Source organism: Haplochromis burtoni, unplaced genomic scaffold (assembly GCF_018398535.1).
Source record: "Haplochromis burtoni strain Fernald_Lab_line unplaced genomic scaffold, NCSU_Asbu1 Contig_284, whole genome shotgun sequence".
NCBI classification, from domain to species: Eukaryota; Metazoa; Chordata; class Actinopteri; order Cichliformes; family Cichlidae; genus Haplochromis; species Haplochromis burtoni.
The window spans coordinates 714,088-730,509 of NW_024582645.1; the positions used below are offsets into that span (position 1 = coordinate 714,088).

At 41.6% G+C, this 16,422-nt stretch overlaps 1 protein-coding gene across 1 annotated transcript; it reads left to right on the forward strand.

Moving 5' to 3' along the window:
* The first annotated feature begins 528 nt into the window (after positions 1–528).
* bace1 (beta-secretase 1) lies at positions 529–16,422 on the forward strand. The gene is made up of 9 exons (XM_005942427.2): positions 529–1,454; positions 8,948–9,036; positions 9,133–9,349; positions 10,503–10,640; positions 11,160–11,294; positions 11,405–11,506; positions 11,618–11,767; positions 14,637–14,808; positions 14,940–16,422. Exons 1-9 carry the CDS (start codon positions 1,143–1,145, stop codon positions 15,176–15,178), a joined length of 1,554 nt encoding a protein of 517 aa, XP_005942489.1. The 5' UTR covers positions 529–1,142; the 3' UTR covers positions 15,179–16,422.

Consider the following 16,422-nt stretch of genomic DNA (forward strand, 5'->3'; position numbering starts at 1 on the left):
TGTTTGGTGTGTTTCTGATATTGGAACTGATGCCTCGTGATTTGCAAGGGAGTGCTGGTGAAAACTACATTCCCCAGGATGCAATGTTTCTTAGGGACAGTTTCCAAACAACCTGCGAGACCTACAATACCGCGGCTTCAGAATAAAAGACCATATGAAAGCATTACAGGCTATACAGAAAGAAATGTCGAGGAAACAAGAGCGATTTAATTTAAATGGAACCAAGTGTAACCTTTTCTGTTGTAAAACTGAAAACTAAGGAATTATAAAGAAAGTACTGTAAACCAGGCAGTTCCTTTTCAACAACCTTGTTTTAAGTTAAATCCTCTTTAAGAAAGCCGTATACTCCAAGCCTTCTGCAGTGGTTTGACACGTGATGTGTTACCGTCAATGTGTAGAGCTGCAAATAATCAGTGCCGTCTAATTTTAGAACCCATTGGGGTAAAAATGTGGGCCTTTCATGCTTTTTTGATTATGCAGGCGTAATCGGTGTAAATTGTTTTATTTTGAAAAGTATTAGAGGAAATTGTGTGGTTATGTAAGCTAACTTGACGGAGGTGATGCTCGCGCTCTTGCAGCTCTGATGGATGCAGAGGGGTAGATGGAGGAGGAGGAGGAGGAGGTGAAAGACTTGAAGGCGGAGAACAGAGAGAACGTGTCGGGCAGGGGGAAGGATGCGGATTATGGCAGCCTGCCGACCGCCCTGCCTGTCAGCGGTGAATGTCGTTTGACACGAAGATGCGCGGACGGAACTACGCAGGCCTGCAGTTTGTTGGCTCACGGAGGCACAGACTGTAATTTACGCGTCGGTGACACCGAGGATTGCCTGGATCAGCTGTGAGGGCGATTTATTATTATTTCTTATTTTATGCTATTTGATTTATTACTCATGCTAGTTGTTGTAGCATGAGTATCCCCCCCTCGACGTGTCATTTAACATGAAGAAAACAGGAGTGAACGCAGAGTGACCTCGTCTCTTCGTGTTTGTGGTTTAACTGCCATCATGCTTTTAGCCGTCATCTTAGCATCCTCACCACCTGAGCTCTCCCCCTGGGTTGCTGCGGACTGGATGTCAAACTGAAGCGAGTGTCGTTAAGTCAGACTTGAACACGACAAAATCAAAACTTTTACCCGGTTTCACCATGGACACGTTACAGCCTCGCTGGTTAACGGGTATATTTATATGGACGACTTTATGTCTGCTCAGCAGCGGTCAAACCGCCCCCAACTCCTCGGGCCTGTCTCTAGCCATCCGCGTGCCACTGCGGCAAGGTGCTCGCGGCGAACAACCACCGCCGCTGCCACCTGCCGCCTCCGCGAGCAGGAGCCCTGCGCGCAGGCGGAGAGGAGCGCCAGCGGGCGGTATCAGCTTCGTGGACATGATTGATAACCTGCGTGGGAAGTCTGGCCAGGGATACTACGTGGAGATGGCCGTGGGTTCTCCTCCGCAAAAGGTAGAGGTTTCATTCACAAAGAGTAATTGATTTGATGTCCCCTGACTCCTCAGTGTGTATCTCATCACTTTTTTAACCAATGAACACACACCCACTGTAAGAAAATCAATGTAATTAACACCAGGCACACCCAAAAAATCAATATCTTATCCTTAAAACATCCTTCTTTAAGAATACTCAGACCTATCAGGCAAAACCAGCTTGAAATTATCATTGGATCCAGGGTTATCAATTGGCACAAGACATACCCTGTGATGTTATCTGTATTACACAGTCACCTTAGTGTTGCATCAGTGTGTCAGCATATATGCTCATATATATAGTCTTTGTTAGAGTACATGTGTGAATCCCTGTGAAAGTGTGAGAAAGGACTGAATGATACGGGCAGATAATGGAACCATTAATTCTGCAGAGTGAGGACTGCCAGCTGGGTGCAGCTGCGGTGTACAGGCTGGCACACAAAGGGCGAGCACGGAGGGAGAGATGGAATGAGAGGATCTGCCAAAAGAGAAGGAGGAAAAAGGGAAAGATGGAGTGGGGTGACAGGGACAGAAGAACATAAACAGAGGGGCAAGGGTCAAAGAGAAGAAAGTGGGAGTTTGAGAGTGGAAGAAGGAAGGAGAAACAAGTGTGTGTGTGTTACAGAGGGAGGACGTGGAAGTCAGACAGGCAGCTTTCAGGAAACAAAAGCAATGAGATGGTGTGGGAGATGGAAGGCCGAAGGTGCTAAGCGGAGGTGTCACTTTGCCACTGATTCTTCCTGTGTCAGTGAGAGAGCCAGAGGGTGAGAAGGAGATCTGTCTGCTGCAGATCAGTCCCCGGCAGCAGAGGCCAGTCAGCACTGACAGGCAACACTGTGTGTTGGTGGCTGGAGTGATTGTTATTTATTCATTATTCTAATCTTTCAGCGCAGGAAGCCAAAGTCTGACGTTAAGTGAAATATAGGAAGCCGTGCAGGAAATCTGTCTTCAAAAAAATATATTGATTGTAATTTGAGGAATGTGTCAGAGACTGTTTGTTGGCATTTTCTGAATCTTTGTGTTGCAGACATAACCTTCTAAAAAATAGAAAGAAAACAAAAACAGTGACCTTTGATATGTAGCCGTGGAAGTAAGAAAGAGCATCCAAAATTTAGAGGTGTTAGAAGCTCAGTGAGGTAACCACGCACAGAACACTTTTATTTACTTTCATTTCTGTAATATAAATAACTTTAACTAAAAAGCCAGTCTTCTAGTTTGTTATCTATCATAAATTCTTTATGAGTCAAAAGGGTGTCTTTTTACTTTTGAGCCTGATCATGCCAAAAAAAATCACTGTCACCCTGGTAACTACCAGCTCGATGGCCCCTGACCTGAGGATAATCAATATGAATTCACTTAAGGGCAAAATCCAATTTTGTTGAAAGCTCGTCAAAACTGTAGCCACCATTTTTCTTTCTCCTGCCTTTATTTCTCTGTGGTATGAAATAAAAATGTGTTTTAACTAACTTTAGGAATTTTTAAGATAGATAAAGCTTCTAATTCTCAAAGATTTTTTCATCTGTGTGGTGTGGACGTAGCTCTGAGTCTGAAAAGTGAACCCAGGGAAGACTTACTTTAAATCTGCAATGTTTTTAGTGGTCACCAGGGGGCGACTCCTCTGGTTGCAAACTTGACATCCAGCTGTGTAGTCTGTGGGGATCCTTGTCTCTCTTGCTCTGCAACATCAGAAAACACTGATGAGTTTATCGGCTCAGTCACTAGTGTAATGTCTTAATGAGTAAAATATTAAGTTAATTTTGTAAAATGATTGTTATTAGAAAACAAAATTATCAAGGTATGTCAGGGATGTTTGGTGTCTTCAGCTTCACAGTCATTTTCGCCATTTTCTCTTCCCTTCTGGTTTAAAAGCACTGGGATGGAAAAACACACGGAAAAGTCTTGTTATGAAGCCTCAGTGGGTGACTTCATAGTAGCTGCTTTAATCTTTTACAGTGGGGCAAAAAAGTATTTAGTCAGCCACCGATTGTGCAAGTTCCCCCACCTAAAATGATGACAGAGGTCAGTAATTTGCACCAGAGGTACACTTCAACTGTGAGAGACAGAATGTGAAAAAAAAATCCATGAATCCACATGGTAGGATTTGTAAAGAATTTATTCGTAAATCAGGGTGGAAAATAAGTATTTGGTCAATAACAAAAATACAACTCAATACTTTGTAACATAACCTTTGTTGGCAATAACAGAGGTCAAACGTTTACTATAGGTCTTTACCAGGTTTGCACACACAGTAGCTGGTATTTTGGCCCATTCCTCCATGCAGATCTTCTCGAGAGCAGTGATGTTTTGGGGCTGTCGCCGAGCAACACGGACTTTCAACTCCCGCCACAGATTTTCTATGGGGTTGAGGTCTGGAGACTGGCTAGGCCACTCCAGGACTTTCAAATGCTTCTTACGGAGCCACTCCTTTGTTGCCCGGGCGGTGTGTTTTGGATCATTGTCATGTTGGAAGACCCAGCCTCGTTTCATCTTCAAAGTTCTCACTGATGGAAGGAGGTTTTGGCTCAAAATCTCACGATACATGGCCCCATTCATTCTGTCCTTAACACGGATCAGTCGTCCTGTCCCCTTGGCAGAAAAACAGCCCCATAGCATGATGTTTCCACCCCCATGCTTCACAGTAGGTATGGTGTTCTTGGGATGCAACTCAGTATTCTTCTTCCTCCAAACACGACGAGTTGAGTTTATACCAAAAAGTTCTACTTTGGTTTCATCTGACCACATGACATTCTCCCAATCCTCTGCTGTATCATCCATGTGCTCTCTGGCAAACTTCAGACGGGCCTGGACATGCACTGGCTTCAGCAGCGGAACACGTCTGGCACTGCGGGATTTGATTCCCTGCCGTTGTAGTGTGTTACTGATGGTGACCTTTGTTACTTTGGTCCCAGCTCTCTGCAGGTCATTCACCAGGTCCCCCCGTGTGGTTCTGGGATCTTTGCTCACCGTTCTCATGATCATTTTGACCCCACGGGATGAGATCTTGCGTGGAGCCCCAGATCGAGGGAGATTATCAGTGGTCTTGTATGTCTTCCATTTTCTGATGATTGCTCCCACAGTTGATTTTTTCACACCAAGCTGCTTGCCTATTGTAGATTCACTCTTCCCAGTCTGGTGCAGGTCTACAATACTTTTCCTGGTGTCCTTCGAAAGCTCTTTGGTCTTGGCCATGGCGGAGTTTGGAGTCTGACTGTTTGAGGCTGTGGACAGGTGTCTTTTATACAGATGATGAGTTCAAACAGGTGCCATTCATACAGGTAACGAGTGGGGGACAGAAAAGCTTCTTACAGAAGACGTTACAGGTCTGTGAGAGCCAGAGATTTTCCTTGTTTGAGGTGACCAAATACTTATTTTCCACCCTGATTTACGAATAAATTCTTTACAAATCCTACCATGTGAATTCATGGATTTTTTTTTCCACATTCTGTCTCTCACAGTTGAAGTGTACCTCTGGTGCAAATTACTGACCTCTGTCATCATTTTAAGTGGGGGAACTTGCACAATCGGTGGCTGACTAAATACTTTTTGCCCCACTGTACATACAGGTCTGGGAACATTTGGAAAGAACCTAAAAACTGTCATCACACTTTGATTAAAATGTGGGAAAATCCTTGTTGATACTTGGAATATTGAGACATCACTCACGAGAGATATGTTTGACATATGTTTAAGAGATTATAAGCCAATAAGTCATCTATTAACGGTTAAATACCGACAGTTGTTTTTTGGCAAATACAGTTAATCACTCTCTGGCAGACGATCATGGCGGAGTCTGCAGCTTGGATATAAACATTATTTTTATTGCACAAATGGATGAGTCCGATGGGAAAGTACAAACTACATCCAGAACAGAATGAACTTTGTTAAGCTCAAACACAACTTCAGCTCTTTGGAAACATCTGCACAGATCATATTTAGGTACATTAGTAACATAGCATTAATGCTGCAATCCTGAACAGGTTGGAATTCAGAGATTTTGAGTTCCTAGTTGTAAATGTTTTGTGGAACGTACCCAACAATCCAAGATGGTTGCACTAAATGTAAACATGTGCTAAAACTTTAAACTTTTAATCTGTACAGCCACTGTTGTGTATTTGTGACTCGTCAAATAAGGCATACACAGAACACTGACCAGGCTCCATGAACTGTTGTGTTTTTAAGCACACACAAAAAAAATGTTTGGCTTTGCTGGTGGTACCTGAATGATTATCTATCTCCCTAAGAACCAAAAATAAATCCTGTTTTCTGGAACCCGCTAACTCAGGAGGAGTATTGACATCTGATTATCCTAAGTGCTAAATTTATCAGCAAATCCTAGAAAGCTGCACCAATAAATTGTACAAGTTGCAATCTACAGCCCAAGCAGTGGATGCTAGCATGAAAGAAACCAATGCTGGTAGCAGTGCTAAGTTCTGTTTGCAAGGTTATACACGGAACAAAGTGCCACACATTTCTGCAACATATAATACATGATTTGATGATTCAAGAACCAGGAAAATCCTTAATTATTTTCATTTGCCAAAAGTTAAGTTTTTAAAAACAGAGCATATGTGTGTGTTCCAAAAGCCATCAAAGCAACACAAAGATGGTCTGAAAGAGTTCAGATTAACTATCTGTCATGCTAATTGAATTTCGAACTTGTTTCCGATACCCAGGAAATGACTATATATATGTGTGTTATCATTTTGGATGCCACAAAGGGAAAAATTCCCTGTTAATTTCCTTCTGGTGACTTGGTACCATATTTTCATTGCTGATATTTGTGGCAGCTAGTGGACTTGTCTCAACTTAAGTCAGGGACTTGAACCATAAGACTTTCAAATAGCTGTTATCCTGTAATCTTAACACCGTCTATTAACAGTATTAGAGATGGGGAAAACATTTGCTGCCTACCTTCAGGGCTGAGTTTTATCGTTATAATTTTTTATTTAGTAATTAGATTTTTTTTTCATTTTTACTCATTTTTTAAAAAAAATTCTGTTTACTTTCAGTCAGTTTTCAAAGAGGTTTGTCTTATTTCAGTTTTTATTGTTTGAAAATGTTTAATCTAGTTTAATTAGTTTTAATCTTTTAAAATGATTAAAATGTGGAGGGCATATGGCAGATGCAAGATTTAGGAAAATCAGTGTAGGTCATATAATATAGTATATACAGTATACAATAGAAATGCAAAACCTTTTGAAGGCAGTTGTTTCTCAGTCTTTTAGACATCCAGAGTCTCATCCATCAATGACTGATCAGGCAAGTTGTAAGAACATTTTTACTAACAAATACGAAAACTTAAGATACTGCCTCTATATTTTTTATTCTTTATTTTTATTAATTTTACAAGTTCACAAAATTGTTTCAGTTAAATTACTTTTTGCTTTTTATTTTTATTTTAGTTGACTGAAATGTGTTTTAAGATCTACTTTTAACTAGTTTAGTTTTAGTTCACTATAATAACCTTGTTATTGGACAACTAATGTGGGTTATGTGGCTAATAGTTAAATGGCTAACGTGCACCAGTCAGGTTAACATTTATGGTAATTGTTCAGTACTTTAGTATTAAAGAAACATATGCTTTACTGATCTCTGGTGATAATCTTTAAGATGCTTCATCAAAGTTTGTTGTGCTGCTGTTCACACGTTCAGCTGCTAGTGAGGGGAGGGGCATTGTGCTGGTCTGCAGAGCTGCAGTTGTTTCTCAGCTAGAGGAGAGGAAGATGCTACTGTTGCAAATGAGTATCTAATCTGATTGTAGTATTTAGTATCAATTATCCAAGTAGCAAAACTTTTTCTCCTATTCATTACAAATGCTGGCTACGGTACCTGTGGTACTGAAAAAAGTTCTCAGAATTTTGGTATGGAAAGGTACCACAGGTATGTGTTCTGGTGACATCCCTGGTGACAGTCATGTCAGAATTGCTACCGGGCCAATAATAATGTGTATGTGAATAATGCGTACAAAATGCATTTTTAATTGCATTTTGGTAGTTATTAAAACAAAAATTATTCATAACAAGTTTATTTGTTTTGTTTTGACTGTCAGTCACACACCCCTGGAGATCCTCAGAGCCAACTTCAAGAAGTAAACTATAGAGTATATAAACCTTTGGATGTAGATATGTATGTGTTAGAGATTAAGAGTGGCACTATAACTCAGAGCACTAGATGAATCATTTGGTCAGCGTTGGCCAAATGGTCTTGAATTTTAATGAGCACATACAGAGACACGAAGGAGACACTTTACATTTATTTATTAGAAGTAATGTTGCGGAAATGACCCTGATCCATTTACAGTAACTTTCAAAAACAGAATGTAGGTTGCATTCTGTTCTCGTAACTGCTAAATGATTTCTCCTCCATAGTGAAGGGGGAAGGGTGTATAATGGATGGAACAGACAGGCACTCTGCCAGAGAGGACAGGAAGACAGATAGAGAGAGTGCAGGGAGAGGCATGAGGTCTCAGTGTGTCAGGATGCAGTGGCTTTCGGCATTTGGGATCCTTGTGTGTGTGGCCCCGCGCACATCTCGGTGACTCAGGATGCGTGTGTGAAAGATTCAGACCTATAAAGTGTAGTCAGCAAATTTCTTTCCAAGAAAGGAGGACAGGGTGCGTACAGAAATATGGCTGACCGTGTTTTTGGGGAAAGTACAGGTGGATATCAGTGATGTGAACATATGTATGTCTCTGTGTGTGTGTGTATGTGTGTGTTTGTTGGTAAGATAGACAGTCAGGATTTATTCTGGGCTTTCAGTGCTGGCCCTTGAGACTCCAGCACTTCTCTGGATATTTAAAGAGCCAATCCATTATTGAACAGCTTGCTGTTGGTTCAGTGTCTGCCTGTGTGTTCATCTGTTTGGGTTTCTCTGTGCCACTCTGTCTCTGCTCTCAGCTGAAGTCTCGGTCTTTCTCTGAATTTCTCATTTATCAATAAAATGCAGTCAGAAATGGTGCTGTGCAACATGGGGTACACAGTCATGCATAGTTGTAAATGATCGTGTAGTATTATACATAATTAACATGAGGCAGACGTGGCTTATTTCTCCTCTCCTCGCTGTCTGCTGCGGTGCTCCATTCATACTTTTACTAACTGTTTTGACCGACTACGCAAAATACGATACTTGCATTAGAGATGCTGACAGAAGAGGAGGAGACGGGGAGTAGAATGGGCAACCTGAGAGGAGGGGAGGGTTGGAGTGGAGACAGAGAGGGGACAGAGAAGGACATTCAGGTCAAGAGGAAGCATCACAACACACTACAACAATAGAGTGATGTGTACAGTAAATTCCTGAGGTGAAAAATGAAAGTCAGTTAGAGATGAGGCTAATTACTTGCCAAAAACAGCCTGTAAGACCTTAAACTATCTATAAAATATTGATGTTATCGATTGTAGACAGCAAACGTAATATTGTTTTACAAGCTTGTGGTATTTGTTTAATAAATCCCTCTCTCTGCTTTCCTGCATTCAGTTGAATATCCTGGTGGATACTGGAAGCAGTAACTTTGCAGTCGGGGCGGCTGCTCATCCTTTCCTGCGCAGATACTACCATCGATCGCTGTGAGTAGAGACTCAGTCAGATATAGAAGTTGTTCGGAAACATTTTATGAAGGCTGGAGGAGAGTAAAACAAATCCTGCCCATTGTTCATTAACAGCTCCACGTCGTACCGCGACCTGGGTAGGAGTGTGTACGTTCCCTACACACAGGGACGCTGGGAAGGAGAGCTGGGCACCGACCTAGTCTCAGTCCCGCATGGACCCAACGCCACACTGCGCGCCAATATTGCTGCAATCACACAGTCGGATCGCTTCTTTATCAATGGATCTAACTGGGAGGGAATCCTGGGGCTTGCCTATGCTGATATAGCCCGGGTAAGAATCACTCTGTCTCTCCAAAATATGAGAAAAGAAAATCTCAATTCAAACTTTACAAGACACTTACAAATGCCATTATCCAAAGCAGCCTAACATATTAAAGTTAGGGCTAGAAGTTAGATTATGTCTCGACTGCTAATACACTTACTTAAAAGTGACATGTGATGAAATTATAAAGGAGAACAAATGAATGTGAGGACATGCAAAATAGATTTTATTATCACATCATACATCTATATTTAGCTCTTGTGGAAATTAGTGAGAGCATGTGACCAAACTGTCAAGCGGCACAGTATCAGATGTGGGTAAGCGATGCTACTAATCTAGCAAAAGATCAAGAAATATTTGAACTGGTGATGAAAAAATTTGGTTCTTTCAATTTAAACCTAAACCTGTGATTCGATTTTGTTACTCAGATGTCAAAGATCAGTGTAGTTTTATTACATACGGCATAAATGCCCACTTTATGATACAATAAAAAGTAAGTATATTTTATTCGTGACAGTAAGGTGTTTTGGGGTTTTGAGTATGTAATTATTTGGGGCTGTGACAGTGGTCTGAATTAGGTTCACTTGTTCATATTTTCATGCACAATTTCCACAGAACATGGAAGTGGATTCAAAGTCCAAGGAAAGACCTCGGACTTTGAATCCTGTATCACACTTACACCTATTGGCATAATAACTGCCACACTGACATCTGCAGAAAAGTAATATGTGATTAGACAGCAGAACTGCTGATGTGTCAGGAGGAGGATATTTAAGAAACTGAAAGCAGGTTGGGACGGGACAAAATATTGACCCGGCAATATATTTCATTGCATCCTCCCAAACATTATTTACAGAGAGGTCCCAAATATTAACATTTTTATTGAAACGTTTACCTAAAAAAATACAATACTGAACTTTATTAAAATGAGAAAACAGTGAACACACACGTACATTAGCACCACAGTGCAGTCAACACATAGTTTTTGCATCTTTCCTTTTTTAGGGTCCAGTTACACAGATGATGTCATGTGTGGTAGATGATTATTCTTTATAATCATTGCTGTATAGATATACCATTTATATCATGATAGTATTGAATCTGTAGCTATGGTCTGATTCCCGGTTCTATTCTGGACTTATTTGTCTCTGTTTCCCTCCAGCCTGATGAGAAATTGGAGCCTTTCTTTGACTCTTTGGTTCGCCAGACTCCTGTCCCCAACCTCTTCTCTCTCCAGCTGTGTGGTGCAGGCTTCACACAAAACTACTCCCTGGGCAGCGCTACAGTTGGCGGAAGCATGGTGAGAAACACTTATAGCTCTTTTCCACTCGTACCTACTCGACTCGACTCGAGTCTTCTTGGTTTCGGTCGTTTTCCATTACAATTGAGCACCACCTAATGCTCATGGGTCGTTATAGCAACACGCCCGAAACTCCTGTGACTTCATTTGTATCTAACACAAACACAAGACAACAGTGGGGGACGTTGAGGCGATGGTATACCTGCTTCTCAGTATACGGCTGTTTGTCAGATTCAGGTACCACGTGGGGTTTTTCATGTAACCATTGCCCTCGTTGCCGGGTTTCAAAAATGGTGGTTTATTTTCATGAAGAAGATGCTCTCATGGTTCATCGAGTGACGCCAATGACTAGCCAATTGGTGACATGCAGTCTGCTGACGTCACATTTTCAGATGGACTCAGATTGGACAGGGCATAAGTGGACAACTCTAAAAACCAAGCAAAGGCAAGCAGGGTTGAGTAGGTACTAGTGCACATGTGTTAGGCCGGATTGGACTCTATTATTCCCCTTGCTTTCAGATCATTGGAGGTGTGGATCCATCACTCTATGTGGGAGAGCTTTGGTACACACCCATCCGCAGGGAGTGGTACTATGAGGTTATCATCGTACGTATTGAGGTAAACGGACAGGACCTGAACATGGACTGTAAAGAGGTGAGGCTCGATAGGTAGATTCCTACAAAAGCTAAAAAAAACACAAACAGACTAATGAAGGATGTGTAAGAAATTTGAAATATGCCTGACGGTGTCACTGTCTTCTACAGTACAACTACGATAAGAGCATTGTGGACAGTGGAACTACCAACCTTCGACTGCCTAGAAAAGTGTTCCAGGCTGCAGTCAAAGCTATTGAAGCTGCCTCCTCAGTCAGTACTACTATAATGTACCATCACGTTTATATCACCGCCCTGGTCGTCTGGTTTGTACTGAGTGGATTATGAGAACCAACTAATGTCCTTCCGACCCTGATTTTTCAGACCGAGCAGTTTCCCTCTGGGTTCTGGCTCGGGGAGCAGCTGGTGTGCTGGCAGGCTGGCACCACGCCCTGGCACATCTTCCCCGTCATCTCCCTCTACCTGATGAGCGAAGTCCGTAACCAGTCCTTCAGAATCTCCATCCTGCCGCAGGTAGTCACAGCAGTCTCGCTCTGGATCTGAGTATAATTTTATAAAGCTGGAGTTTTAGAAGGGTCAGGGACATAAAGCTGTATTGCTCAACCTTGAATTCTCTCCAGGTGATGTGAAATTAAATGTTATTTTGTAAGATCTTTTGATAAGAAGATTACATTTAAAAATGTTATTCATTTCCGTCATTGGTGCAAGACGCAGTTATGCAAGAATGTAGTTAGCATGCCGCACACTGTATGAGGTCTCGACACCGTGTATTCATCAGTAAGTGAAAAGTTTTAAGTTTCATTTGGACTTTGCACAGTACAAAAACTGTGGTCAGAACAAACACACCAATATATGCAGTTCCACTCCTCATGGAATGAAAGCACAACTAGAAACCGTGACAAAAGAAAAGAGCACGTTTGAATGTCCTTTGAATATATTTTCTGAAGGTTTTAAAAGTAATTCAACGTCCTTTTTTTGTTGTTTTTTTATAAATTGGAAGCCGCTCAGACAGACCTTGATGGTGACGAGATTAATAGAATTTGAGATGTCAAAGAAAAGTTCACTGCAATAAATATCTGAGTGGGTTGTGACCTTGATACTGTCAGAAAAATTAAAAGCTTATTTATTTTACTTTGTGTCCCTCTGTTTGAATGTCTGTAGCAGGTATAATACAGTGAATGACTTTGCTATAACAACTGCATATACAGGAACACTTGAGCTGGAAAAATCTGCCTCTGTAATCTGATTGTTATTTGTTCTGAATAAGATCCTTTAAATATGAAAACATATGATCGCTCTCTAGTGGACAGCTTTGCAATTACATCATTGATTCTAGGTCATAGCTCAGTACTGATCAGCAAACAATATCTGCTACTAGTCCAGTGTGGCGTTATAGCCAGGATGTTCATATTAAACAAGTCTGGTTAGTGAGGTTAGTGTATGTACAGTCAAACTGTATGAGCCAAAAAATCATATGGTCAGCTTTTGTGGGGCAGCCACTGAAAAGGAGGTTGACTTAAATAAAGCTAAAACAGCTTGTTTCAGGCAGCTGGGGGCACTTCAGTAAGGCCCGGTACAAGATAAATAAGGATTATTTCCCACTATGCAAAGCTACTCTAACAGGCTCTAAGAATAAAACTGTGCAATGAGAAATTAGGGTGATACGGGCATTTTAGTGAGCTCTCTAGTCTCTGTATAAAAAAAAGTAACCAAGTTACTCAAAACACAAACCTTGTTGTAAGTAGGGATGGGTGTCGTTTGGGTTTTATCCGATACCGGTGCCAAACTGGTACTTTTGAAACGGTGCCGGTGCTTAAACGGTGCTCGAACCGGTGCTCAAAGAATGGAAAACACAAACTTTGTCCAAAAACCTCTCATGTTCAGCTGTTTTCCACTTTTTCTTTGGTCATTTTAGCCTTTTTGGCCAGGGTGAAGGGAGTATCTGCCATCAAACAAGAAGACAGCCGCATCTAACTACGACGGTGTTTGCTAGTTCACCTTACATGCATTAATGTAATAACGTGGTTAGCCTACTCAACGTAAATTACACACGGACAACATTAAGCTACTCACGCAGAGAAGAACGGCTGCTGCTGCATCATCATCCTCATCATTTCTGCTACACTGGCAGAGCTAGGGGCCAGGACTCTACTCTTCGGGTTTTTGGGGGATGTTGCTAACTCCGGGTCCGATAACAGGCACCACACCCGCAGTAGATGTGCTCGATGTGAGGTCTCGCAGCAAGCTATCAAATACGGTGCATTTCTCGGCTTTAAAAAAAGCTCTGTGTGTCAGGTGTTTCATCAGATTTGAGGTGTTACCTCCTTTGCACAGTATCACAGTATCAGCTTAAAGCACTTGTTGCTGCTGAGTTTGCATCTTTTGCTGTGAAGTACAGCCAGACCTCTGACCGCTTCGCCTTGGGCATTTTTAATCTGTAGCTCTGCTCTAAAAGAACGTACGTACCTGGGCCCGCCTACTATCCTCGGAAAGGTAAAATGATTGGCTAGAATCTGAAGTGTATGACATCTCAGGAAGTACTGAAATGTGCGCTGCTTTTCGGTCTGGTTACTGCCATCTAGTTGTGAGCAGTTGTGAGCACTTTGGTTTGGGAACTATTTTCTACACGGACATTTCTTTCCGCAGATTGATTTTGTTTATGTCAGGAGAAAAAAAATGCTTTCTACATTTTATACCATTGTCATGATTTCTGGAGACATCGCTGCTATCTCTCGTTTAGCTTCATCTAGCACTCTGACATTGCAATATCTGAGCATGATGCACAAACTCTCTGTCTCTTTGCCTGTGAATTCCTCCTACACATGCAGGAGTTGAGCAACCAGGCTTGACATACAGGTACATCTTAGGCCCCTGAAGGCTTTTATCTATATCACATACTAAGATGTGTTTTGAATCTGATAACTCAAGAATGTAGTTGGTACCATCAGTGCATCTACTGGGAGGCTGAGGGGTAGCGCTGGGTGTTGCCCGTATTTTTAATATTTATGCACCTCTAACATCTTATAAAAGCATAGCATTGTTTTAATTTCATGACAATGACATCTAATTTATATCCAAAAATTTTGAATTATGGATGATGTATTACTTTGTCATGTTGCCTAGCGACCACCTAACAATACGCCAGGTGACCCGCTTTTAGCAATGAAGGCACAATATCGTTTTAATTTCTTTACCGTGTCCTCAAACGCTGTTACAAAATAGCTGAGATGTTTTGTAAAGAGTAAATAACAACAACATGCAGTGATTTGCAAATCTCACATGATGGTGTATTTTAAGAATGAAGTAATGGTGATTACACAAGGGCTGTGCATGCCTGATGCTGGGTGTCTGACTCTACTTTTTTTTTTTCTTTTGTATGCAGCAATACTTGCGTCCAGTGGAAGACGTGGCCTCTGCTCAGGAGGACTGCTACAAGTTTGCTGTGTCCCAGTCCAGCACCGGCACAGTGATGGGCGCCGTCATCATGGAAGGCTTCTACGTGGTGTTTGACCGCGAGAAGAAACGCATCGGATTTGCTGTTAGCACCTGCCATGGTGAGGAGCAGGGGATGGAGGGATGACAGAGAAAAAATGGGAGAAAAGAGAAGGAGGCAGAAGAAATGTAGGTAGTATTGTTCTGTTTCTTGACTACATACAATCCTGTTTTGTTTTTTTGGTTTTTTTAGTGCACGATGAGTTCCGCACAGCTTCCGTGGAGGGTCCGTTCCACGGGGTCGACCTGGAGGACTGCGGCTACAACATCCCCCAGACGGACGAGTCCACCCTTATGACCATCGCCTACATCATGGCGGGCATCTGCGCTCTCTTCATGCTGCCGCTGTGTCTCATGGTGTGCCAGTGGCGCTTTGCCCGCTGCCTGCACCCACACGGGGACTTCGCTGACGACATATCGCTCCTAAAGTGAAAGGGAAGACGTGGAGGTCATATAAAGACATGTGCTTGAAAGGCAGGATAAACATGGACTGTGGTTAAAAAGTGTTTTAAAATGTCGGTGCTGTTAAAACAGGAGCTTTGAAAAGATTTTTCAGCTAACGTTAACTAAAGAAAATGGTGACAGCCTTGCTGCCCTCAAGTGTTTTGCAAGGATAACTAGAGCCGTTACGAAAAAGCCGTTTTCATCAGCATCAACTTTGCCTGTTTGAGCTACCTATGCAGATCAGCATGGCTATAGAGAGCAGATGCAGGAAAATGTGAAATGAAAGAATAATGATTATAAATAGTATATAAATAAATCACAACAATGGATTTGTTTTGTAATTCGGAAAGGTTTGTCTCTTAACATTTGGAACTTGAGGAAAGAGCATTTAGAAACATTAAAACACTTTTAATGAAGAAAATCACGCCAGATATGAGTACTGGATGGAGATAATGTAAACATATGGACGTATGAACTGGTCACTGTGTGCGTGTGTGTGTGTGTATAGATGTTCTGTTTGTGGCTTAGAGTGAATGAGACGAGTCTGATACATGTGAGCATGCCTGTAGATGTGCGCAGCTGTACTGTAAGTGAGAAGTGTACTGAGAGGTTTAACAAAAATGGAAACATGATAATAGCGCCAATGAAATTACATATGCCAGCAAATGAATCCTGCAATGCAAAACAAGTATGCATAACGTGGCTAATTTGATTAAATATCAGACGTTATATTTAATGTATAAAAATCGGTTTTGCTTTGTGTGAAACTGAGACTACTGAACACAGCAGATGTCACTTTTTCTTATTATATTGATGGCTTCAATTTATCTACTGTACATAAAGGTTGTGCATTCCAGATCATGTATTTGCGCAGACACACACAAAACACACAGAGCTTATATCCCTGCATATGACTGCTGCACCATCTGATGATTACCACATGTAACAAGAACACATGACAAGCAAACAAACCAAGACTTTATAGGGCTTTTTTTCCACAAACACAAACTGAATCACTCACCACATCTTTCAAGGGGGACCATACATGTATGCTTGGACAAAGATACCAGCCCAACATATGTTATACACTAAAGAACACTATGTATGTCTATAAGAGACTGTTTGTATTGTCTCCGAACAAGGTGTAAATAGGTCAACTCAGAACTGTTTATTTATCTGCCAGGCGCTGGCAGCACTGTTGAACCAATAAAATACTAATTGTAACTGGAAAA